Genomic DNA, 24,331 nt, shown 5'->3' on the forward strand with positions numbered 1-24,331 from the left:
TGAGGACCGAGCAGCGCGGCCGGCATCGGCCCGCGGCCGGGCTGTTTGAATTTGCCACCCGGGGACGCTCAGCCCCAGCACTCGCTGCGGGCCCGGCCCGCTCGCACCAGGACACACGGACACACCGGCCCCTCCATCGCGGCCCGCCCACGGCTCCGGCCCGCCCCGGCGGGCGGCGGGCAGAGCCGAGGCCCAGCGCCCCACCGAAGCGCGGCGCAGCCGGGGAGGCCCCTCTGGCGTCAGGGGGCGAGGCGGAGCCGCAGGGATCCGCTACAGGGCGGGAGGGATTGAGGGAAGCGGGCCGCGGTTGCTAGGGGCTGGTTGCTAGCAAGGAGAGGAAGCCGGCGGTGGTGCAGCGCGGATTGGGTTCCGTGTGCTCCGGGACGGGGGCGGGAGGGAGGCGGGCGGCTGCGGGTTCCGGGCGAAGCGGAGCCACATTGGGCAGCGCCGCGCGGGGTTGTGGGAGAAGGGGTTGTCTTCGGTGCCTCCTTCCTCCCCCCCCGCCCGTCCTCCGGCCAAGATGTCTGACATGGAGGATGATTTCATGTGCGATGATGAGGAGGACTACGACTTGGTAGGGCGCGGGGAGGCGCGGCGGCTTAGCGGCGCGGACAGGAGTCTCGCGGGAGCGTGGCGGCTCCGGGCCGGGGTTAACGCGGCGCGTCCGCTGCTCGCCGCAGCCCCGCCGGGTGCTGCCCCGTGCAGGAGCACTGACAGGATGAAGCTTCCCTCCCGGGGAGGAGAGGGGGTGGCAGCCGGCAGCGGCTGTGAGGGACGGGTGCCGCTTTCGGAGCGCGCCCCGCAGGGCGCCCTGCCACCTCTGGCAGAGAAAAGGCCAACTTTGGCCCAGGACAGCTAGCTAGGCCCCGGGAGAGCCTGGGCTCCCGGCTGTCCTCCGCAGGAGTCAGGGGAAGGGAAAGCACCGACCCCCTGCCTCCCTCTCTCCTCCTGCTTCTGGCCCGAGTGTCGGGCACGAACTGGAGTCACGAAGTTGTCTGTCCTCCTCCCCGCCCGTGGCTGCGGCGGGGCCTTGGGGGTAGATGTCATTCGTGTGCTTGCCTAAGCGTCCAACTGCGGGGAAAGTGGGGGGAAGAGAAAGGAGAGTGAGAGGAAATGGCCACACAGCCGGTTTCTGATGCAACATGCCAAGGGTGCACTCGGTTTTAACTTTTTGTCTTTATAGTCTTAGCAAGCTGCTCGCCCCACCCCCCTTCTTTTGTTAATTGCAGTGTTTTGGGGGTTTCATGTTGTACGGGGTTACATTTTTCACAACAGATTTTGCTCTGAGGTTTTACAGTTAAAAAAAAAACCCGCTGCTTGCCGTTAGCAACAGACCAATTTTTCAGGGGGAATTTGGGAATGTAATAGGATTGCTTTGATGTAGTGAGTATCCTTTAAATTATTAAACCCCAAATTTTTTTTCAATTAGTAAAACCATCTTGGGGTATGTTGGTAAACGAAGTAGGTGTCATCTTTGAAACAAAAAATGTTTTCTCTGCTTTCTGATTAGTTGTAATTCTGTTGCCATTATCTTATATTGGAGCTTGAGGTTTAGTTGGTTGGGTTTTGGGTTGTTTTGGTTTTTTAACAGAGGCATGTTTAAAAACCTGTCTGGTTGAGCTTTGAATGATATTTCATTCATTCCAGCTAAACCTGCATGTACAGTACTGCAATTTCACTGAAAAATCCTGGACACTTGCTTCTGGAAGATTTGCTTTCTACCAGATCACTTAATAACCACTGTTATTTAAGGATTCAATTAAAAGACTTGTCTGGGTTTTTTTTGACATAATTTCCAAGCCATTCTTGTTAAGAGCGGCCCAGAAGGGCTAGATGACATTGATGACATTGGCTATAGAATAAAAGCTCTGGTTTTGAGTTTCTGAAATTCATGTAAGAGCGCTTGTTTGATGTGCATTATCACCTTTACCTTATGAGCTTCCTATGTTAGTATTACAAGAACTGTAAGTGTCCTACTTAAGTCCATGAATGAATTCACAAACTTTTAGAAACAAGGTTTCTGGAGGAAATACACTGAGACTATTAAAAATATGTTACTGATCCAGTTTGTTCCACAGTAAATTTCCATTCACTTTCATTAACACTGAAATCCATGTTGTGATTTAAGATACTGTGTTTATTTTTTCATGTTATACAATTGAATACAATACAAAAGAATACAAACAGATGAATTCATGGTGAATATACACAGCATGAGAACTGAACATGTAGAGAAACCTTTGGAATTGCATTTTTCAGTCTTTAAATGCAGTTTTCTACATATGAATCTGAGTAAGGATGCAGCTCAGCTCATGGTCTGTAATGTTTTCCCCTAGAATAATTACTGGTCTAATGCTTTTACCTGTGGATCTGTTTTCTGAAGAGCTTTCTTCCTCATTGGAAAGCCTTTCTGAAACTTCTTGCCTGTGGCAAATTTCAGCTCCTAAGTTACTTTTCCTGGATCGTTTTCATTGTTATAAATTACCACTAGCCCAGACCTTTCCAAAATGAAAAAAAATACTGCTTGTAATAACAAGTGTGTCAATTTTTTCTCTTCAGTATGTAATTTCTTTGTAAAGCATCAAATAATACTTACACAAGATATTTATATTTAATTTGTGTTTATAACTGATGGGGGGAAAAACCCCAAAATAACACAGAATTTAAGAATAAAAATATTCTAGCCAGACTAGTTTCAGCATTCTCGGACAAACCAGCCGTGATTGGATGTTGTTTCCAAATGTGCTTGAGACTGTAATAGCAGTGTACCACAAAATTGTTTTGGAAAATAGTTAGGGGCCCTGAAGACAAGGCCCAATTTGTTCCTTTCATGTTGATACAAATCTAGTTAAATTAAGGAATGGCTATAAGGGGATCAGTGGTTCTCAAGTTCAGTGTCAAAGGCTGCTGCAGAAGGGTCTGAATCAACAACAACAAAAAAAAAGTACAAACCAAAGTACTCCAGGTGAGTACAGAATTGAAAATAAAGGAGCACATCTGAGTGTTAGTGAATATTTCTTTTGGATTGGAGGAGAGCGAATAATTATAGAAATAATGAAAGGAAAATATAGCTATTTATTAAAAATACAGCATGGCAAAACTAGATTCAGGTCTCTCAGGGTAGCTACTGGCATAAAGATAGTAATGAAGACTCCCCAAAAAGTTTTCATTTTGTCAGCTGTTGCTGGAAGGTGATTATAGCAGTTCCTCTTTAAACATGCTCTTGAACCTGCTGATTATGTAGAACCAGTCAGTTAAATATCCTTAAGTATGCAAATGTTTTACACGTGAACCAAAATGTGCACAGATATTCTGAAGCCCCAGCTCTTTCCCAGTTTCATCATAGATTTTTGTATAATTAATTACTACACTGTTAAACAGCTGAAGACTACCCACTTTATAGATGAGATACAATAGGGCCATGAGGATGCTTAGAGGGCTGGAACACCTCCCATATGAAACTTAAATGGGAGATTTAGATTAGATACAGGGAATAAATTCTTTATTGTGAGGGTGGTGAGGCACTGGCAAAGGTTGCCCAGAGAAGCTGTGGCTGCCCCATCCCTGGAAGTGTTCAAGATCTGGCTGGATGGGACTTTGAGCAACCTGCTCTAGTGGAAGGTGTCTCTGCCCATGGCAGAGGGGATTGGAACTGAATGAGCTTAAGGTCCTTTCCAGCCCAAACCATTCTATGATTCTGTTCTATGATCAGGGTTGACTGTTTCTGTTTATTTTTTTTTTTATTGGGCTAAAAGTCAAGGGTTTTGCATGTGAATGACCTCAGCCACTGCTATAGAAGTTGGTAAGATCTGGGTATGAGGAAAAAAATCCATTTATATTTGTGGGTGGATGAACCTAGATTCACAATTTGCTGGTAATGCACAGTGACAGCCTTGATTATAATATGGATTATTCCACTTTATGCTTCAATGACCAGAGTAATGTTTACTGGTCATTATGAAAACCACTGAATTTTAATTTCTAGTTTGGTGCCGTTAGGTGCCTTGTATGTGCCTTGTTTCCATCCAAGTTCTTTTTACTAGCTTCTGCTCAAGGGTGGAGAAGGAGAAAGGGAAGGACCATTGTAAATTTCACTTTTGTTTTCAGTCTCAAACAAAAAGCTATGTTTAGAATTGACTTTGAGACTAAACTCGGCCTTTCTCCAGAAATTGATTCTTCCAGGCACAATGACAACACATTGACAGTTGTTGTAATACATCTACTTGATTCTTTTTTTTTCCTTGTTTTAAATAAATGAGGATTTGTCTGTGGTGCTCTTAATGAGACATTTTATTGTGTTCCGGAGGATAGACAAATTTGTTTGCTGAGCAGCTTGTCTTTTTATGTTACAGAGTTGTATTATTTCAGTCACTTCAGTAGAAAAGCTGTATGCAATTCCAGCGAAGAGCTAGCAGTCTGCACCCCAGTGAGATGGCTACAGGTTCATGGAGACAGCTCAAATATGGGAGCGTGCCTTCAGATTACTGAGGATTTCCTTTTTTAGGCTGCATTAATATTAACAAATAGCAGTTCTTACTTAAAAAGTGTTACTTTTTATTTCAAGCTCTCAGAGTGGTAGCTTAGTAAATGTGAATCGGTTCACTCTTTCTTTCCAACAAGGAGAAATACACTCCATTTCAAAAGGAATTTCTGTATGTTACCAATCTTGATAAGCAGTCTCATCAATAGTAAGTGAGATTTTCCTACATTATATGGATGCATTTAATAGGTAGAACTGAAGTTTCATGCAGATATGGTCACCTTTTCCCAACTCTTTTAGTGTTGCCATCATTTAAAAAAACCGCATACATATATATGTATATTGCAAACAATTCCAAGTCGAGCAGATCCACTTTACCCTCTTCTGTTTCTTTGTTAGGTTTAATTACACTGGTATGTGATTAAAAAATAAATAAGTGAGCTTAAGGAGGACAGGATATCTTGTTCTGTGAATTAATTACTGCTTCATATTTTTATAGATTCAGTGTGTGTCCTGATATTTTATTTTGTGCATTCTCTTCAGACTCATTTTTAAACACGGCATTAATGTATTTGGGGCTTATTTTGCTCATTACAATAACATCTAAGAAGTAAGCATTGAGGCAAAAAGCATGAGAATAATTAGTAAATTCTTTGCATCTGAATATTGACAAGCATCAGTAAGTTCTGGTTTTTGTTGGTTTGGGTTTTTTTTGAGAGAGTTATTTTGAGAGAGTGTTCAGAACAGAGTTCCCCAGATCTGATATACAGTTGGGTGTTAAACAAGTAAATTAATCTAAGGTATGCTAAAACCTTGACTTGTAGAAAACGATGCACACAGCAAACAATATGTGTGATAGAGGTAGAACGAAAAGGCACTTCTTTGCAGTACTCCTCACATGTCATAATACCAGAGGTTTTATTTCTGCAGCTTTCTGTCTCATTTATGTGCCTCTTCCAACTTCTATTTAAAAGAAATAAAAGGCAGAGAGCAATGGCCTTCCACGGGACTGTACTGCAGATTGCTGGCTTCACAGACTGATTCCTGGTGTCAGCCCTGGTGTGAGCCAGCAGTCACTACATCACTTGTAGTGTTAGTCAGTAGGAGCAGAGACCTGGAAGTTGGAAAAGAAAACCTGGATACCCAGTGCATGGTTGAGTGATTGCAGACTTTTTACACAAATCAGACTCTTGTTTTTATTCTCAGGGTTTGCCTCTGTTCTTTTCCTCCTTGCTCTTTTGCATTCCAGTCTGATTGCTTTTTTTTGTATTCATGTGCCTGAATACCAGTGGCAAATGCACATAGAAACTGTTACTTGCTTTTTGTGTGAGTGCCTGGGGCCAATGGTCCAGGAAGAGCAAATGCAAGTTGTACTTGCTGCTGGGATGGTGTTTGGTTGGTTACTTTGGCAGCCAGTGCGTATGAGCTATGTGAAAATAGTGCATGTTTATTGTAGGTGAAATGTTCAAGAAATTTATCTGGCAAGCTAGTATATTAATATCTTGAGGAGTTACTGTCTTCTTTTGTTATTGTTGGCCTCATTTGGGCATTTTTGTGTTTTTAAAAGCAAACAAAGAGCCCCCTCTCCCCCAGCCCACATCACTAGTGTTTTTGCAAAATACCAGGTCTTTGCTCCAAATCTTAGAGTTAGCAGAGCTCCTAAATGCCATGGTTATGAAACAAACTTACCTGAAGTAAAATAAAATTTGTACCAGACTTATTCTCAGAAACAATTGCACTTCAACAAAAAAAGAATGGTGTGAATCAGCCCCAGCGGTTGAAATTTGGTAAAACTACCAGCAATTGAAAATGGACAGTAATAAGTATTGTTAACAATGGCCTTGAAGGATAAATTTATACAGAAATAGAACCCTTTCTATTGTGTCTTTTGTCTGAAAGTTGTCCTCTCTCTAGCTACTTTTCCTTTCTTTGGAAAAAGGTTTGCAGAATAGGAGTTCGGTTCCTATAGAGTAAAGCAGAAGTTCAGACCACCCCTCCACTTTCCATATAGAGGTTAGGGAAGTGATTTAGGCAAGAGAGGGGACACGAAAGTTAGTACAAGGATAGTTTTCACAAAATGGTTTTATCTTGGTTTCGTACATGTTTAATTTTAGAGTGGCACATTAACCTGGTCATCTGCCAGAGTGCCACATATCTACTGTTACATGTCACTGATACAGTGTTAACGGTCTCCAAGTTCATGTACCTTATTCTGCCATACTTCAAGAGCACAATATAATCTCAAGACCACATTGACTAAGACTCCTGCTACAGAAAACCACAGCTGGTTTTCTTACCCTTCCTGGTTGCCCGCTCCATTGCTCACCAGCCTTAGGACTTTGGGTAAGCGTTGGCAGGCCTCTTTTCTCAGCCCCAGCAGGATCCGCCATCCTGAAGGACTCGTACAGCATAAAATGTTGAATTGCTGCAGTGAAGGGGAAAGAGGATGCTAGGACTAGAGGGTCAGGAAGTACTGGATGCCTTTAACCTGCCTTTGCTAGTGGAGGATCTGCAAATGGATCCGTGCCATAAAAAGGATGACTAAAGCTGACTGGGGCGAGTTGTCTTCTGCGCATGTTCATTTTAGAAGCTGAGGCTTAATGTCTCAAAGCTGTTTACTAGTTGAAATGAATTTTGTGAAAACATAATCCATAGTATAATAAAGACTTAAATTGGTTCCTTGGTACTGATTTATCTCTTATTAACATTATTTGAAAGAGCTGTGTTCCAGGCAGAGTAAGCTACATCAGAGGTTCTGTCTCCATTGCAGTTTAGCTACTATGGTAGTTTTTCTTCCTTCAAAAGTTATGTGGTAGGATTGGATTGTTTATAACTGACTGCATTTAGAACACTCAGATTTTCAGTGGCGCAGTGTTTAAATAATATTTAACCTGTCTTTTAACTACATATTTAAAAAGCTGTATCAGGGCTTTCTAATGTAATGAGTAATGATAAAAAAAAACACTTGTTTGTTTTGATCCTCTCAGGAAGGGAGATCTAAATGAGTTTCAAAGATCAGTTCTATGTACTCAGACTTCTGTTGTTTTCATTTGAACTGGTAGTGTTGATGTCCATTTAAAAATATCACCACCATCTTATTAAAGAAAGTTCTTAGGCCTTTTGCTTTTTTACGTCAGCTGGAGCTAAATTATATCACACAGGTGCTTTTATACATTAATAATTAAGGGTGCTCTTCACTATGCAGAATATTAGGTCTAGATGGTACAGTAGAGATGCTTAGACTAATGTAGAAATCCTTTTTGTAAACCTGATATTCTGCCTAATTTCTGTGCACTTTTACTGCATTGTTTGATGCAAGAAAGTTTCTCACCTAAAAGGGTTGAGCCAGGGAAGTTGTTCAGGAAGGAAGCATGGGTGTTAAACAGGGTGCAGAAAGGTCAGGTGTTTGGTATCTGAATTTATTGTTAAAAGAACTTTCCTGTTTTCAGTAGTGGGAAGGAGATGCATCTTTTTCTTAGTCTGAACTTTGAGGATACAGCTTCACACTTTTCCTTTCCTCCTTTGGAGCTAGATGATCTTAAGGTCCTTTCCAACCCTAACTATTCTATGATTCTGTGAATTATCTCACATCTGTATCATACTGCACTAAGCCATCTCTGCATCAAAAGAAGATGGAGTGCTGGTCCTTCTGAATCAATCAGCATCGGCATCGTTAGCACTGGTGCTTAAATTAAGATGCAGTATCTACTACATAGCAGGTTTGGAGTTTTTTTTAATTGTTTAAAGATTCACAGCATCATATCCTATTTAGTTCGTAGTTGAATTTTTTTTCACAGCCATTAAGTCTAAACATGTCTTTTAAAGTAAGCACCTTACATTACATTTTCTGGAAGTAGGAAAGCCCTGTCTCCCTTAGAGTCATGAGTCTGTATCAACATTCTAAATTAGATGTAAGGCAAATAGGCATCAAGTGGTGGAAAAATACAGCTGTGGGAACATAGAACACTACCTTTGATGCATTTTGAAGGGTGTCCATTAGAAAATCAAGGTATCTAGACTTAACACTAGTATGTATTAATACTATTATAAAAATAGCTTTATGGGATATTTAAGTACCATTGAGAAAAATTATCTGAGAAAAGGCTTCCAGAATCACTGCCAGAGCTAAGATGAAAATCCAGATGTTTCTGGCTTTAGACTAACAGAGCACATTGCTTCCTAAAAGGAATTAATTTAGTTTGCTCTCCTTTTATCTTTACAAATAGATACTTAAGCCAAAAATACTCCCTGTTGCTCAAGTTCAGTATAAACAAGACATCAGCTGATTACATGTATCTTAAATGCTGTGTTGTTTAAGCTTTGACAGCCTGGATTTTCTTCAGGTGCCTGGTGTGCTTACAGCTGTTAACATCATGTGCATGGTTTTGTAGCAGCTCCATCAGTGTTGGATCAATAGGGTAAAGAATTACTGAAACCAGCCTAACCAGAATTAAAGTTTGCCCAATGGAATAAGACACTTGCTTCCCGTTTTGTTTGCAATTTTCAATACCAAGCTTTGTAGTTCTCTGGGAATTTAGAAGACTGGTTTGCGGGATTCACACTAGGCTTGAAAGTCCATTTCATTATCGCTAAATACTGATATGTCATCTGAGTATAAATACATACATACATGAGCAACTTCCCTGCCTGTAACAAATAGAAATATTATCAGGTTGAAGGATAAATATTTCAAGGACCACTTTTAATAAAATTTGAGCCAACTGTAAGCTCCCATAGTTCGTTTTTCCATTGGAAATTAAAAAAATAATTAAACTTATGAAAGATTTGCTTACACTGTAGGGAGGAGAGAGCTAGTTTAAATTTAAAAGAGCTTTTTTGCCTCATCTCCTTTTCATTCCTTCTCATGGTTTTGAAGGAGTCCATTAATACTAGAAATACGTGAATGAATAAAAATAAATGAAGTGCATGGTGAAGGAGGACAGTAAAAGAAGAAATTCAAACTTAAAGAAGGGCACCTGACTATGCAGTTTAAATTGTTAAAAGGGGAGGTTACTCTGACAACAGTAACTTTTGAGATTTAAGAGATTCTGTTAAAACAGTTTGTCTCCTGATAGCTAAGCAATCTGTTCAGAAAATGCAGAGGTATGAAATGGTTTTGAATCGTGTAAACCTCAAATGAAATTATTATTTGAGCTTAGCTAGTGTTTTGTCATTCAGACATGCAACACTGTCCTTCAGCAAAAGAAGTTAAATTATTTAGGGTTTTTTTAATCAGAAAAAGCCTCTGAGTACTTTCTTTTTTTAATGAAGTAATAATTGGTAGAAGTAAATTATTCCATTTGTTTGGCACTGGGGTACATGATGAGTAATTATTTGATTAAATTATTGTGCCTATGCCCTACCCCACCCTCTTTGGCACTATCTGTAGCATTTTCTCAATCATCTCCTGCTTCTCAGCACAGAAGCAGCTGCTGTTACCATCATTATTCTTTTTCTTTTTTTTAAATTTCCTTAGACAAGTATGAATTGTTACGGCATAAAAAGGCAGATTAGAGAGAGATTCATGGCAGCATTTTATATCCTCTGTAGCTGAATCATTACTTGTGTGACAGCTCAGCCAGAGTCTTTTCTGTGGATAGCAAAGGTCGTATAACTGAGTGCCTTTCAGAAGACTGGTGGCCAGCATGTTCGCATCCACATACAGAAATCATGTATGCTATTAGGCATCTGTCCTTAAAATCCAAAATTGGCAGAATTTTAGTAATACAACCTGTACTTGTCATAACAGTGAAGTTATAGAGCTATGAGTTTGTCAGTCCAGAAAGAAATCTGTTGACAGGTAAGTGTTGGTGGATGATGAGGCTGCCCTAGTAATAGGAGAGAGGCGAAACCATCATAAGAGTCCATACCTGTTAACATGCTCTAAACTGGAAGATTTCTGTTAATATACAAGCATTTTGAGGAACATAGCTTACTATATTTTTTTACAGAATATTAAATGGTCTGAACTTTTTCTTCTTGTTAATTTTTTTTTCTTTTTTTTTTTCTTTAAAATGTAGGAATATTCTGAGGACAGCAATTCGGAGCCAAATGTGGATCTGGAAAATCAATACTACAATTCCAAAGCTTTGAAGGAAGATGATCCCAAAGCAGCATTAAGCAGTTTTCAGAAGGTTTTCTTTCTTTATATTCTCTTTCTTATAACAATTCACATTTTAGAAATATTTGTTATCATTTGGGTTATTTTCTGCAATTTTAGCTTACTATGTGCTCAGTTTACCACTTGACAATTTAGACTCCTGGCTGACTGCCTTTCAGGATCATTCTTAGGGAGCATAAATAGGACATGGAATAGTCCTATTTTATCAAAGAACTGAGTTTTTAGTCTTCAAGATTTACTAAGTTAAATAAACAGTCCTAAGTGTGTTTTCATGTGTCAGCTATAGAAGGCCAGATACATTTATTTTTTAAAATGACATGGTGTTTCCCCAGTGTCTTATGTATTATATTTAGTTTGCTATCTAATTCCAAAGCTTTAAATGTATAGACACTAAGTGACACAGAGTTTTCTTTCCTTCATGTCAGTTTGAAGTTTTTAATGTTTGCACACTGTCACCAGAAAGCAATATGTTATATGTAACTTCTTAAAGCAAAAAGTAGATCTTTGCATCTCTTGGCTTATTCATGGTGTCTAACAATATTATATACATGACTTAAACAAAAACTTGCTAAAATTTTTACTTACAAGACATTCCCTTAATTATGTTACTTTAAAGCCCAGGTGCCTTTCTGATATGTGAAGAAAATAGAGAAACCCAGAAGTGTAAATTTGTGATTAATTTAGTCAGGGGGGTGGGTTGAGTCAGTGTTGCAGGGGATGTTCCAACTTTCTTGTGTATGTGCATTTATGGAGTGGCATTTAAGTTTAATGTTTGCTGTTAGACTTGTTTTTGTTGCTGTTGCCTATAAATAACAATTGACTCTCCCTGTATGAGCCAGCTTGTGAAAACTAATAAGGTACATACCTCTCACTAGCTTTCTCAATATCAGGGAAGAGTAAAATTGAAAAGCAGGGCAGAGTGAAACATTACTTTGAAAGGAACAAACCGAGGGGGAAAAGGCATGTATGCGACATGTGCATTTTAAACAAGCTGCAAATCAATTTAGGTTTGAATAAAGCTTTTATAAATATTATTTAAAAAATTCTTCTATTTCAGGTTTTGGAGCTTGAAGGTGAAAAAGGAGAATGGGGATTCAAAGCTCTGAAACAGATGATTAAAATAAACTTTAAATTGGTAAGAATTACAGTTATCACTTGAGAGTAAATGGCATAAATATGTATTTGACCCAGAGATCTTATATAGTTACTATAATTTATGGCTGTGACAACTGAATCTGCTAGAACCTGTATTCTGCATCTGTTAATGGCTACTACAGACAGGTAGTGCTTAAACCAGGACAGAACACAAAATGGATGCAAAATAGCTGCTGTAGTTCTTGCTCTTCTGAGATATCATACCACTGAAACCAGTAATGTTTCTATATATGTGTACTTCACCAAAACAAATCAGTGAAAAATTTATATGCTACGTATGCAACCATTCCAAACAGTTGTATAGCCAATTCTGCATTCTTCATTGAGATAAATGCCTATTCTATGCAGTCTTCCTGAGGTTATTTGTCATTCTGCTTATGAATAAAATGGTGATGTAAAAGCTCCTAATAGCAACCATTGCTGCATAGTCTTTTCTGTTATGCTTTTTTTTTTGTATGTTTATTTGCAAGATATAATTCTGGTTTTAATCATTAAAACAAAAACTGTGAAATAGTTTTGTTTTTCTTTTAGACTAACTTTCCTGAAATGATGAACAGATATAAACAGCTATTGACCTACATACGGAGTGCAGTTACAAGGAATTACTCTGAAAAATCCATCAATTCTATTCTTGATTATATCTCTACTTCCAAGCAGGTTAGATCATCAGTTCTTTCTTCTTCGTGGTTTTCCATTTTGTTTTTTTAACTATGGACTTTTTTGTGTATGGGGCTCTGTTGGTTTGGAGTTTTTTGATCTTAACAGGGAATATTTGCGGTATTAATTTGCTGTCCTGTGCCCTTTTATGGATTCTGTCAACACAAGTAACTTCTTCATAAATTTGAGGTTTTTTTGGCAATATTTACCTGGTATCTTTATGCTAATAAGTAAAGTAAATGCTAGTGGTTTCTTGTGGGGTTTTCTGCTTTGTTTTTTTAGCATGTTTTTTAGGCATCTACACGTGCAAGTGCCTTCTGAAATATGATTTGTAATTAAACAATACCTTTTCTGGTTTTTTTTGTTTGGTTTGGGGGTGTTTTTTTTTTTGTTGTGTGTGGGGTTTTTTTGTTTTGTTTCTTTTGAGGGGAGGAGGGAACCTTAGAAGAATGTTGCAATGAATTGTTGGTGTTAAATACTGCCTGTCTTTGGGTATACTGTGCAAGCTAGGTACATGTTCATAGATATACAGCCCAGCTCCTTCTCTTTTGTGGTGGTGTAGAAGCCTTACGGAGAGTAGAAACCTCCCCTAACTGACTGTGTGAAGTAGCACCTGCATATGGAGGACCACCGGTCTTTAGTGATGACTCCTCTGTCATTATCACATTCCTTCCTGTCCTGCCACTGTTAGTAAATGAAAGTTTAATAGTTGAATGATGGTTTACTCTTAAGGTCTAAAGGATTGTCTTAGACTATACCTTGTTGGCAGAGGTCAGTGTATTTGGTTTAAATGCAGTTGGAGTCAGACCTGGAGGGCCAGTCCGAAAATCCGAACCTGATGTATAGGCACAGATCTGTTGTCCCCCACAGAACAATAGCCATAAACAATACTAATGCATTTTCTGTAGAACCTTTGTTAAAGGTCACACTCAGTAACTTGATTTCCATTTTGGGGGTTTTATGCAAAGAAATGATTGATGTGTTCAAAAGCTTTCTTTGATGCAGCATTGGTAGTGTAGAAAGGAGAAAGCATTTTTTTCCTTTGACCATTTCTCTCTTTGTAAATTGTATTTTCTTTTTGATATGGAAATTATTTTTGTTTTTCTCCTTTTAAGTAGGAGCAATGCTGCCAGTGTTAGTCTTCTGTTACACAACATAAGAATGTTATCGCTTGGTTATATAAGATGGGCTTGTATAAGTTGGCTTTCATTTTCACTAGGATGATAGATGGTTAAAGTCTTAAAATGTGAATACTTTATTGATAGCTATTTCATATGAGAGAAGCTAATGCACTTAGTTTTGTTACTTTAGAAGGTCTTTATAATTTAAAAGCAGACAGTAAGATGCAGGTACCTTTCTTATTTTGAAGTTCAAGCATGCATTTTTAGTTTGTTCAGATTAACTTCATTAACAGGTACAAATTTGCTGTTTACAATTATAGAATTCTGATTTTTTATGTCAGATGGATTTGCTTCAGGAATTCTATGAAACAACACTTGAAGCTCTGAAAGATGCTAAGAATGATAGATTGTGGTTTAAGACAAACACAAAGGTAAAATGTACAACTTACCCTTCTTCGCTTTTGTTTGTGACACCTTCAGCTGACTCTTATTTATAAATTATAATTGTGAAATCTTAGTAGACCTTAGTACTTCAGCTTTTTTTTTGGTTGTTTTTTTTTCTCATTACAGCTTGGCAAATTATATTTAGAACGAGAAGAATATGGAAAGTTACAAAAGATTTTGCGTCAGCTGCATCAGTCATGCCAGGTACGCTTATATTCCAAATCACTGCAGCTTAGTAAACAGCATTGTTGTTTGTAGGGGTATTTTATTTGTTTTGTTTGTTAGGGTTTTTTTTACATCTGTTGTTGGCCTTTGAGGCACCGTTGCTGGGCCTTAGTAGAGAGGGAAGAAATAATGTGCTTGCTTTATTTTATCTGTTTGATAACATGAACAAGAAAAGGATATGTTTTATGCCTTGCCTAAAGATGATTTTTTAAAGATAGTCACAATTGCTGATTAAGTTTCTTTTTAGTCAGCTGCAGGGATGAGAAGGACATATGAATAATTATGAATAATCTGTAATGCACAGACACTTATTTTAAAATATACTGCAGATTCCAAGTGAGCTTTACTAAAAACTGAAAGTACAGTTGTCCCTTTTCCATTTGGAAGGGGGGTGGAAATTTGCCATGCTGCCTGCTGTGCCTGTTTGTGTCCCCTTTTCTTCTTCCAGCATGAAAAATGGGTTGCAAATATCTGGGAAATGGTTCTGTTATAGGCAGCAGGAGAGTTGTATGTATTTATATATATATATATATATATATGTATGTATGTGTGTCAGTCATTGCATTTATATGCTGAGAGTGTGGTTTAAGGAAAACAGAAAATAAAGGGCAAAGTTCTGAGGAAAAGATTTAATTAAATAAAAATAATGACTTTTTAAATAAGAGTCTTCAAAACTGGGCCTGTGATAAGTTCTTTGAGCATTACGCTTTGTGTTAACTGCTATATCAAAACTTTTTAAGCTTTAGGAATATCCTTATTTCTATAGGAAATTACTGAGAGTGTTTGGTACTAGTATAAAACTGAAATCACTGTTCTCTTAAAATTTCACAGTATTTATTACTTAATCTATCCTAGACTGATGATGGGGAAGATGATCTAAAAAAAGGTACTCAGCTACTGGAAATCTATGCTTTGGAAATTCAAATGTATACAGCACAGAAAAATAACAAAAAACTTAAAGCACTATATGAACAGTCATTGCACATCAAGTCAGCCATTCCTCATCCACTGATCATGGGAGTTATCAGAGGCAAGTTAATCTTGAATTTTTCATTAACTTCTGTTGCATAGGTGGGTTTTATGAAAATTGGATAATTAACGTTCCTTCCAGTTCCAGCTGTAAAGACAGGCGATGCTGTAGGTCGAGATGCAGACAAACTACACATGCATTGGCTAGAGTCTTATTCAATGTTAGCCTCTTGTGGGACTTCAGCTCTGCTGTTCTTGGTGCCTAAGTAACAGATGCACAGGTCAGAAGGGCAGGACAGTGGCTACATACAGTGTAGGAGAGAAGCAATAGAACAAAAAGACTTGAACTTAAATGTTTAACACCACAGCAGGCAATAAAGGATACATGCAAAGGCATTTGCAAAGGATAAAAAAAGGCTAGACAGGACTGCTAGCAGAAGGGACAGCTATTTCTGCAGTCCCCTTTCATAAATTTGTGCTTGGTGTCTCACCTCAGTGAAATTAATCAGAAACTGAAGGGCTTTAAGATGTTCTTGAAAATATTATTTATTAACCATAATGATGAATGATTGTGGAAACATGCCATTCGACTTGAAAAAAACTCTCCAGAATACTGTGCCTTTCCCCTTCCCCCGGTGCAGGCACTTGCATAGATAATTGGGCAGCAGTGGGTACTTCAGAAATAAAAGGAGACAGATAATTTCTCATTTTTAATGTGTGGTTTTGCTCAACAGATAGGAAGAGTTCCATAAATACAGGAAGTCTGTTACCTCTGAAATGGAGATAAATTCCATTTTGGTTTTTCTAGTATTTTAACATAAGGTTAAACTAATTATTGGCTGTAAGGATTAGTGTTCTTTCAGATTTATGGTGTGGGTTGGGTTTTGTTTTTTCTTCTGTGGAATGGGTTTATTCAAATGGCAATGCTGCATGTGAAGGCCCTCATGCTTTTCTTTTTTCCCTAGCAATTTCAGAGAATGAAAAGACTCCTGAAAATATTTTAGTAATCTATTTAGAAATAGCATTGAACTTCTGAATACAATTATTGTAGTCAGCAGCAAGCACACAGTGTTCCTTGCTCTTAATCTGTTTTTTCTTTTCAGAATGTGGAGGCAAAATGCACTTAAGAGAAGGAGAGTTTGAAAAGGCACACACTGATTTTTTTGAAGCGTTCAAGAATTATGATGAATCAGGGAGCCCCAGAAGAACCACTTGCTTAAAATACTTGGTCTTAGCAAACATGCTCATGAAGTCTGGAATAAATCCATTTGACTCTCAGGAGGTATTTCTTAAATTTTTCATCTCCCCCCCCCCCCCCCCCCAGTGGAGAGAGAAATTATTCAAAAGACAAAAAATATTTAAAATGTAAACATGCATATTGTGCTTTCTGTTCTCCTTAGGCGAAACCATACAAAAATGATCCAGAAATTCTAGCAATGACGAATTTAGTAAGGTAAGATTTTAATTTATCTGGAGAACAAAAAATAAGATGTAGTGTCCAAACCAGAAATGGAGCATTTGGCTTTTCTCTACGCAGTTACCATAGTTATTTCATAAATATTGGGCAAATATTTGTACACTGTTTGTTTTTCTTAAGAAACTTATTTACTGTGACATGCCAGTGAATATATGTACTGTACCAGGTAGGGATACAGAAATGTGCTGTTATCTTCTACTATGCTGCATTTCTTATGCAGTGACAAAAACCTCATTTCTCCCTTAAAAAAATTGTCCCACCTTGTATGGCAGCTGTTCTTTGCGTTTGGCTGGTTATAGATGAGAAATTGAGGTAAGATTGACCTCTCATACCAAAGCCAACAGACTTAACTGGATGCATGGGCATGATTACTAAAGGAGTTTCATAATCTAGGAATATGAAGCTGAACTGTCAGGTCATCCCCTCTGTCTTTCAAACGTGAAATTCAAAAGAAGCCTTCATTACCTCTTTGATGCAGCAGTGATGTGAGAACCTTTAGTATATTAAGATCACTAGGTAAAGTAAATTGAACTGAGTCAGGTTTTGTATACTGTGTTTTGACGCCAACCGGTTCCATCCACCCATCCTGCCTTTGCTTTATCAGTAAAAACTATGAACAAGTAAAAACAACATGTAGGAAAACTTTTCCCACCTTTTCATTACGTAAGAAATAATGTCTGCTCACACTTTGAAATACACCGTTGATCTCGTGTTGGAACAACCCTTACTCTGATACTGCTGTGGTGTACTACTGTATGCATACAAATTGTTTCTGAAAGTGAGACTGTTCATCCATTATTGACATAATCATGAATAAATTATCTAGCAGCTTATTACAAGACTGTTTCCAATAGCTGCACTTTAGACATGTCTTTCCTACTTCACTGTCATAGTTCCATGTGAATTTGAGGCAGAAGGAACTCCAGATGGCCTTACCCAATCTGATTTTCTTCATATTCCTTGTTTATGTCTTTTATCTTGACATTTGAGTGTAACTTCTTTAAAATTAATAATGCAATTAAAGCACTGTAGATAAGAAATACGCAGAAGATAAAATGAATTCCAAAGATTACAATTATGTTTTTAATTCTTCCTATATTCTACTTTGGGAACTTGAATGTTTTATGTATGTTAAAAAGAGACTTGAGGAATAAGCAATGAAATAGACTTGACTGAATTTCCTTTTAATTATGGAGGAAAATTTACTGGTTTCATGTCCATTCCACTCATATAATTCTTTATAATCTCATCGAGTTCCACATTAAATTTAACAGGCCTTTTTCTTGCCCGTTTTACTGATATTAAAGGATGATTTTTTATTTTTTTTAACCAGCTTAAAAACCAGTTTAAAAACATACAGAGACTAGGAAGGAAAAATAATGTTGTTCTTAAAATGTTTATTTTAATATTAAACAGAAGTTGAAAGCGTGCATTGGACACTGTGTCTTCCAGGTTAAACATTGATAGCCTGTAGCTTAGTATAACTAAATTACTGTGTAAGTTTAATTAGTTAGTAGGTAGTTCCTATTATAGCTGATCGTTCTTGTAAGCAAAGATGATAGATTTGAATTGTAAAACCAATATATTTGAAGAAAAAAGTCTTGTTTCAGTGGTTACAGCTTTTACCCTAATGCTCTTAACTAATGCTGTGGTGCCACTACTGAACAACAGGTGTCTGAACCCACCTCCTTTTCGTAATCTGCTCTCAGATAACAAGATTGACTAGTTTAATGATATATAAACTAAAAATTAGCTGTAAATAAAAACCTAAAAAGTAATACTACACCAGAATTACTGATGGTTGATCCTAGCAGTCAGGATTTCTTCCATTTTCTCATATTTTTAGAAATCAGCTTAAAATGGACATTCTGCAAACAGCAACAACCCTCTAGACTCCTTTTAGCTCACATTTGTTATATAAAGTATAGCTTCATGAAGCCAAAATTCAAGTAGTGATACTTTTCAAAATTGGCTATTTTTAGGGCCTAGGCTTATTTAAAGAATAACTTTTTAAACTACAGAGGTTTTGAAACTAGTGTGCACTTGTGGAATAACCGAATGCTCGTACTGAACTCTTGTAAATACTGCTCCAATGGAAATGGGAGACAGAGCATTTCTGTTGCACCTCATGTTGAAATAGCTTTTCCTTATAAAGGTTCTAAATAAAATTATTTGCCACCAACACTTCCTACAAGGGGTTTTTTAGAAGCATAGAGCACACTCTTAGGAGTCTGTTTAGCTTTTAAAAATAATAATTCAGTCTCTTGGGTTTCGTGCAGTGCCTATCAGAATAACGACATCACGGAATTTGAGAAGATTCTGAAAACAAATCACAGCAACATCATGGACGATCCCTTCATAAGGGAGCACATTGAAGGTATTTTTGCAGGCTATTTTAATCCTTTTTGTTTTCATTACTTGGTAGAATAAGAATTCTTTGTAATTACTTGTGGATGGTTCCTTTACTGTTTCCAAGTTCTTTAGAAGTTGATCAAGGCCAACATGCATTCAGGCATGTAGAATGACCATGAAGAATTGCAGGAATGAATGGGAAAATTCTAGCAAGAGTGGATATTCTAAGATAGTATCTACGGTGCTGTTATGCACTAAATATTTTGAGTAGTGGCTTTTTTTTTCCATTGAAACGATGAAAGAAGGGCAGGCCTTACTTGTAAAGGTGGTTTGTGCCAGTCTCAACAGTTAGATGTTTAATAGTTCATAAGGTTATTTTTCTTCTTCAGATTAAAGACAAATTATGTAAACAGTGTAATGAAGGTTGTATTAATAAATGTGTGGTAATAAAATAGGTAACAAGACACATAATTCTAATATAGAAAACAATGTTTGGATTTTCTAGTACTTAAAATACAAGGGGAACACACTATAATGCTCTTTCATTCCATTAACATAAGAAAATACAGTTACCCCTGCATTTACCATGTATCTGATAATTTAAGTCTCTTCACTTGAATGTAGTGTCCAGTTTCTCAGATAACTACTGTTTTCATCAAGAATAGGGCTTACTGTGGCATAGCAAGGTCATTTACCTGGATATTTACATGAAAGAAAAGAGCAGAGACGTGGTTTTCTTACACTTCTTGTTTGTAAAAGAGAACATGGCAAACAGCAGGGGAAACTAAATATAACCCCTCTACTGCTGCTACGTGTCGACTACTGGTAAGCTTCAAAGTCTTGCAGGGAGATTCTGTAAGATTACAGAGACGGATGCTTAAGGAAGAAAGTGTAACAGAACTGGAAAGCAAGTGATGGAGGACAGTTGAATCAAATGTTTGAAGAGAATTTGAGTTTCCCCCCTCACATGCCTAGTGATTTCTCATTGTTTTCACTCTGTAATGATACAGAATGTACATTCACAGTTATAATGTTTACATACTTTGCCTCATTATTTTACTCTCCTTAGTTTTGTTGAGATACATGAGCTGGACTTCAGTGTTATTTTTCATTATATAAACAGTGCTTGTATAACTAGTTAGGTAAAAATAGATCTAGCTCTTTTTCTGTTAATTTACAATTGTAATTTATGCTTTCATTTTATCTAAATTTAACAATGTAGAAATTTCTAAAACAATGGCTGTACTATCTTATCAAAGCAAAATCAGGCACTTCATGGAGACTCTTATACTTCAATTCCACCTCAAAATTATACCATTATGCCCTGATCTTTTAACTTAAAATCTGACTTTTCCCCATGAAGTTATGTGCACGCAGACGTTAAGTTCCAGAGCCTTAAGAGTACCTCTTTTCACTTCTGGACAAGACAAGCTTTCCAGCCATCAATTACAGGGGCAGATATATTGTGCAATAATCTGTAGGATTTATCCAGTTTGAATAATACAAACTTTTATTAGGGAATATGTTGCTCAGTGTTTAAACAGTTTTCAACTCTGCCTGTCCATCTTCAGAATTACATGTTGCCTGGAAAAAAAGGGTCCCTTTACTTTGTTATCTTCCCCTCCTCAATGAATTACTACCTTAAAAGATCATGGTATTTAGGATATCTTTCTCTATGGATCTGTATCGCATCTTTATTTCAGTACTGTTGTTTTTACGGTATTTATTTTCTCTTACAGAGCTTTTACGAAACATCAGAACACAAGTGCTTATAAAATTAATTAAGCCTTACACAAGAATACATATTCCTTTTATTTCTAAGGTATGTGTCAGTGGAGCCTTTCATTTGCTTAAGTAAATGATTAATTATGAATAAAAGCTCTTAAGTAAATACAGTGCTTCCAGAAATAGAACATCTAAAATATAAACCATGAAGTAATACTGAAGCACTGCTGGCAGCTTTGCAGTGCGAATATGTAAATTGCAAGTGTCATCCCAATGTTTTTTATAATAGGTACTATGATACATTTCTAAAATACTCAATTACCATGTTGTACTTTGTATAGAAAAGCAGTTTTCCAAAGAGAACCATAAAAAGTGAAATTTGTGTAACTCAAAATGTAATTATGAATGTAAATGTTGTGAACATAAAAATCCAAATTTTAATTCCTTTTGTTCAAAAGATATCATCAGATGTCTGTGTTGTATGAATTACGGAACTGTGGTAATAGAACAAACCAACTATTATACTAGAATCTCTGATTTCATTCCCTAATCTGGAAAGAACAAAATCAAAACCCAGTGACAATAGATGACTATTTCCATCTCCTGTGAGTCCGTGATTTTTCTTGCAAAAATTCACAGCATTCCACAATATGTCATGAAGTATTAGAGATGCCTGGGTTTTATGCTTAAATTCTCTTTAGAACTCTGTATGCCTTTTTTTAAGATAACCTACGATTTGTAGAACCTGCCTGAGCTAGAAGATGCAAGTAGCCCCTTAAATGGTTTTGAGTGCAAACCAGTTATTTTCTGAAAATCATTTCTTTTTATTTCCTGGGTTTTGGTGGAGGGATTTTGGTTTTGGGGTTTTTATTTCTTGTGTGTGTGTGAGGTTTGGAGGGGAGGTGGTGTGGTGATGGTGGTGGTTTTTTGTTTCTTTGTTTTCCAGTAAGTCAGCAAAGGAACTCATTTCTGGAGCTTGCAAGAGTTTTGCTTTAGGCTTTTCAGCCTTTTCTGAGAAGTTACTGATCTCTTCTTGGTCATTGGCTTTGTATATTTTGGGTGGAGTTCCTTTGCTTAATAGTTTATTACTTAATTGACTCTTTCGAACACAAACAAATTAAATCCTGTATATAAAAATAAAGACTGGAAGGATTTAATGTTGCAAAACTAAGTAGCAGCATAATGAGTTTTCTTTTTCTTTTAGGAGTTAAACATAGATGTAGCTGATGTGGAAAGCTTGCTTGTGCAGTGCATATTGGATAAGTATGTACTTTATTCTTGATCACTGATATTTGATTACTTTAAAATAATCAAAGCATATGCTAAGCAACAAAACAGTATTTTTGTGTCGTCATGACAATAGTAGTTGATTCTAGAACCAAAAGATAATGATGCTGACTTTGGATTTGCTTGGCTTATAACCAGTAAAGCATATTTGTAAGGCATGAGCCAAGAAAATTAAACGGAGAGATTGAGCAGTGTGTCCATACTTTAATTTTGATTTACATAATCGTTTACTTGAATATTATGAAATTACAAAAAATATTATTCTTAGTAATTGCTGCTTATACCCATGTATGTTTGAGTATGTTTTCAGGTTGACAGATTAGCAGTCTGCTCTGTTTGACTTTAAAAGCTTCATTACAATTTATAAAGTCTTTTTTTGGAGGATAACTTGTTATAGCTACTAGGAAAATATAATCCATATGTGGGTTTAATTTCTTTTTACATAAATCACTATTTTCCACGATTTCTTGACTTTCAAGGACTGTTTACCTTGTATTGCTTCAGACTCTTATGTGGGTTGTAGCTTGGCAGATGAAATATGCATTGCCCAATGAATTAGTTAATTTGATTTCCAGTCATGATGACAACTAAACAGGCAGGACTACCCAAGTCAATATATTATAGAAGTGTTGGATTTTGAAATGGACTTTTATGTCTGTCTTGCATAAGATGACCTCTTATTTTACTTCTGATTTATTGCTAGCTCCTATTTCCATGTGCATTAGAGATTTATTTTATTTACTTACTTACTTCCAGCACTATACATGGCCGAATTGATCAAGTCAACCAGCTCCTAGAACTGGATCATCAGAAGAGAGGTGGTGCACGGTATACTGCGTTAGATAAATGGACCAACCAACTAAATTCTCTCAACCAGGCTGTAGTCAGCAAGCTGGCTTAACAGAAAACAAGCTTTCACAAACGTACTTAAGGCAACAGTGCAGTGATGTAAACCTTAAAAGAACTGGGAATGGCAAAACTACTGTCGGTTGGTGTGCCCTGAAATTATTGGAGTTATGGCAGAAGTGCTTTTTTGATCAGCTGGTTTGTGTTTTGCTGCTGCATTTATCCCAAGAAAAAAACAGCTTTAATCTCCAGAAGAAAACCAAAATGCCACGGGATTTATGCTGTATTGACATCTTGCCCTAAACATACAACATCATAGTAATTTGTCAAAGGGGCAATTAATGACCAGAGAGAAGATTTTTGTCATGATTTTAAATACACTGACACATTACCGTTGGTTAATTTTAAACATGTTTTACCTACAGAAATTCTCTCACAGAAATAACCTGCAATAACTTGAAATGCATACCCTTTGGAACACTTCCTTTTCTCATGTATAAATTGAAATGTTTGCTGCATTTTGCAAAATGTCAATTCTCAAAAAATGTGTCCGTATATTTCTGTACCTGCAGTGTAGTAAAGGTTTAGAAGAAACCCCATAATTATAGTGGCATACTGTCACTTAGGTTTCAAGCAGCAAAATAAACAGTGCAGTTCAGAAATTGTACAGTTTGTTTCTTGATGTGCTTTCGCTATACTTTTTACTTTTGTTATTTTTAAAAGAAAATAGGTATTACTTCATCTTCACCCCACTTACAAAGGACAATATGGAGATTTTTAAGCCTAAACCTTGGTATGTGTGCTGTTGATTGTTATTTTTTTTTTTCTCCACTCCCCTTCCCTCCTGGAAGTAGTTAAACATAAATATTTAAGAGTTTAAAAGCTGGTAGGTATCTTGCAAGACACCCAACCATTATGAGTCCTGTCTAGATGATGTTGGTGGGTATTTGGTGTTTCTCAGGAATATGCTTGGTATTTATTTCAGTACTTCAAGAATACAGGTTTGCCAAGCAATACCCTGGGAATAGAAATGCAGACTCTGATTGTTATCTTTTTCCCTAATCTGTGGTGGTTTTGACCAAATTCAGTGTATATAAAATGACACTGTGTATAGTGTGGAGACACATCTGTGTCAAATGCTTAATTGTAATGTAGTCCCTTCAGAGCTGCTATTCAAGTCCTGAAGTCCTGTCACATAGTAGGCACAAGCCTTTCATGTCCGAAGGTTTTTGGGGTCATCAGATCCATTTAAAATATAGAGCTGCAGTGTTGACCCCAGCAACACTTACCTTCCTGTAGCAGGTTTTCTGGAGCTGGCAGAAATTCTCCTGCAGGTCTCAGAAATGTAGAAGCAATTTTTTAGGGTCACTTCTTCCATAACTGCAACTACTCCGTTTTAAAGCTGAGGGTATGGTGTAATGGTGCACAGTGCAGTGCCACACACAGTCACTGGTACAGTAGAAGGAAAAAAA

At 37.3% G+C, this 24,331-nt stretch overlaps 1 protein-coding gene across 2 annotated transcripts; it reads left to right on the top strand.

Annotated features, from left to right (window-relative positions):
• Nucleotides 1–346: 346 nt before the first annotated feature.
• Nucleotides 347–23,526, top strand: COPS2 (COP9 signalosome subunit 2). 2 transcript variants are annotated; one of them, XM_061446897.1, is made up of 13 exons: nt 347–574; nt 10,501–10,614; nt 11,659–11,736; nt 12,288–12,413; nt 13,855–13,965; nt 14,105–14,182; nt 15,059–15,233; nt 16,276–16,454; nt 16,573–16,625; nt 18,929–19,026; nt 20,741–20,823; nt 21,931–21,989; nt 22,770–23,526. In XM_061446897.1, exons 1-13 carry the CDS (start codon nt 521–523, stop codon nt 22,912–22,914), a joined length of 1,353 nt encoding a protein of 450 aa, XP_061302881.1. In that variant the 5' UTR covers nt 347–520; the 3' UTR covers nt 22,915–23,526. The 2 variants fall into 2 exon arrangements, with proteins under 2 accessions (XP_061302881.1, XP_061302883.1); XM_061446899.1 differs by having other exon boundaries at nt 349–574; nt 13,876–13,965.
• Nucleotides 23,527–24,331: the final 805 nt, after the last annotated feature.

This window comes from Pezoporus flaviventris, unplaced genomic scaffold, assembly GCF_033815535.1.
Source record: "Pezoporus flaviventris isolate CSIRO_AGI_PZ_B2104156 unplaced genomic scaffold, CSIRO_AGI_Pfla_v1 ptg000006l, whole genome shotgun sequence".
In the NCBI taxonomy this organism is placed as follows: Eukaryota; Metazoa; Chordata; class Aves; order Psittaciformes; family Psittacidae; genus Pezoporus; species Pezoporus flaviventris.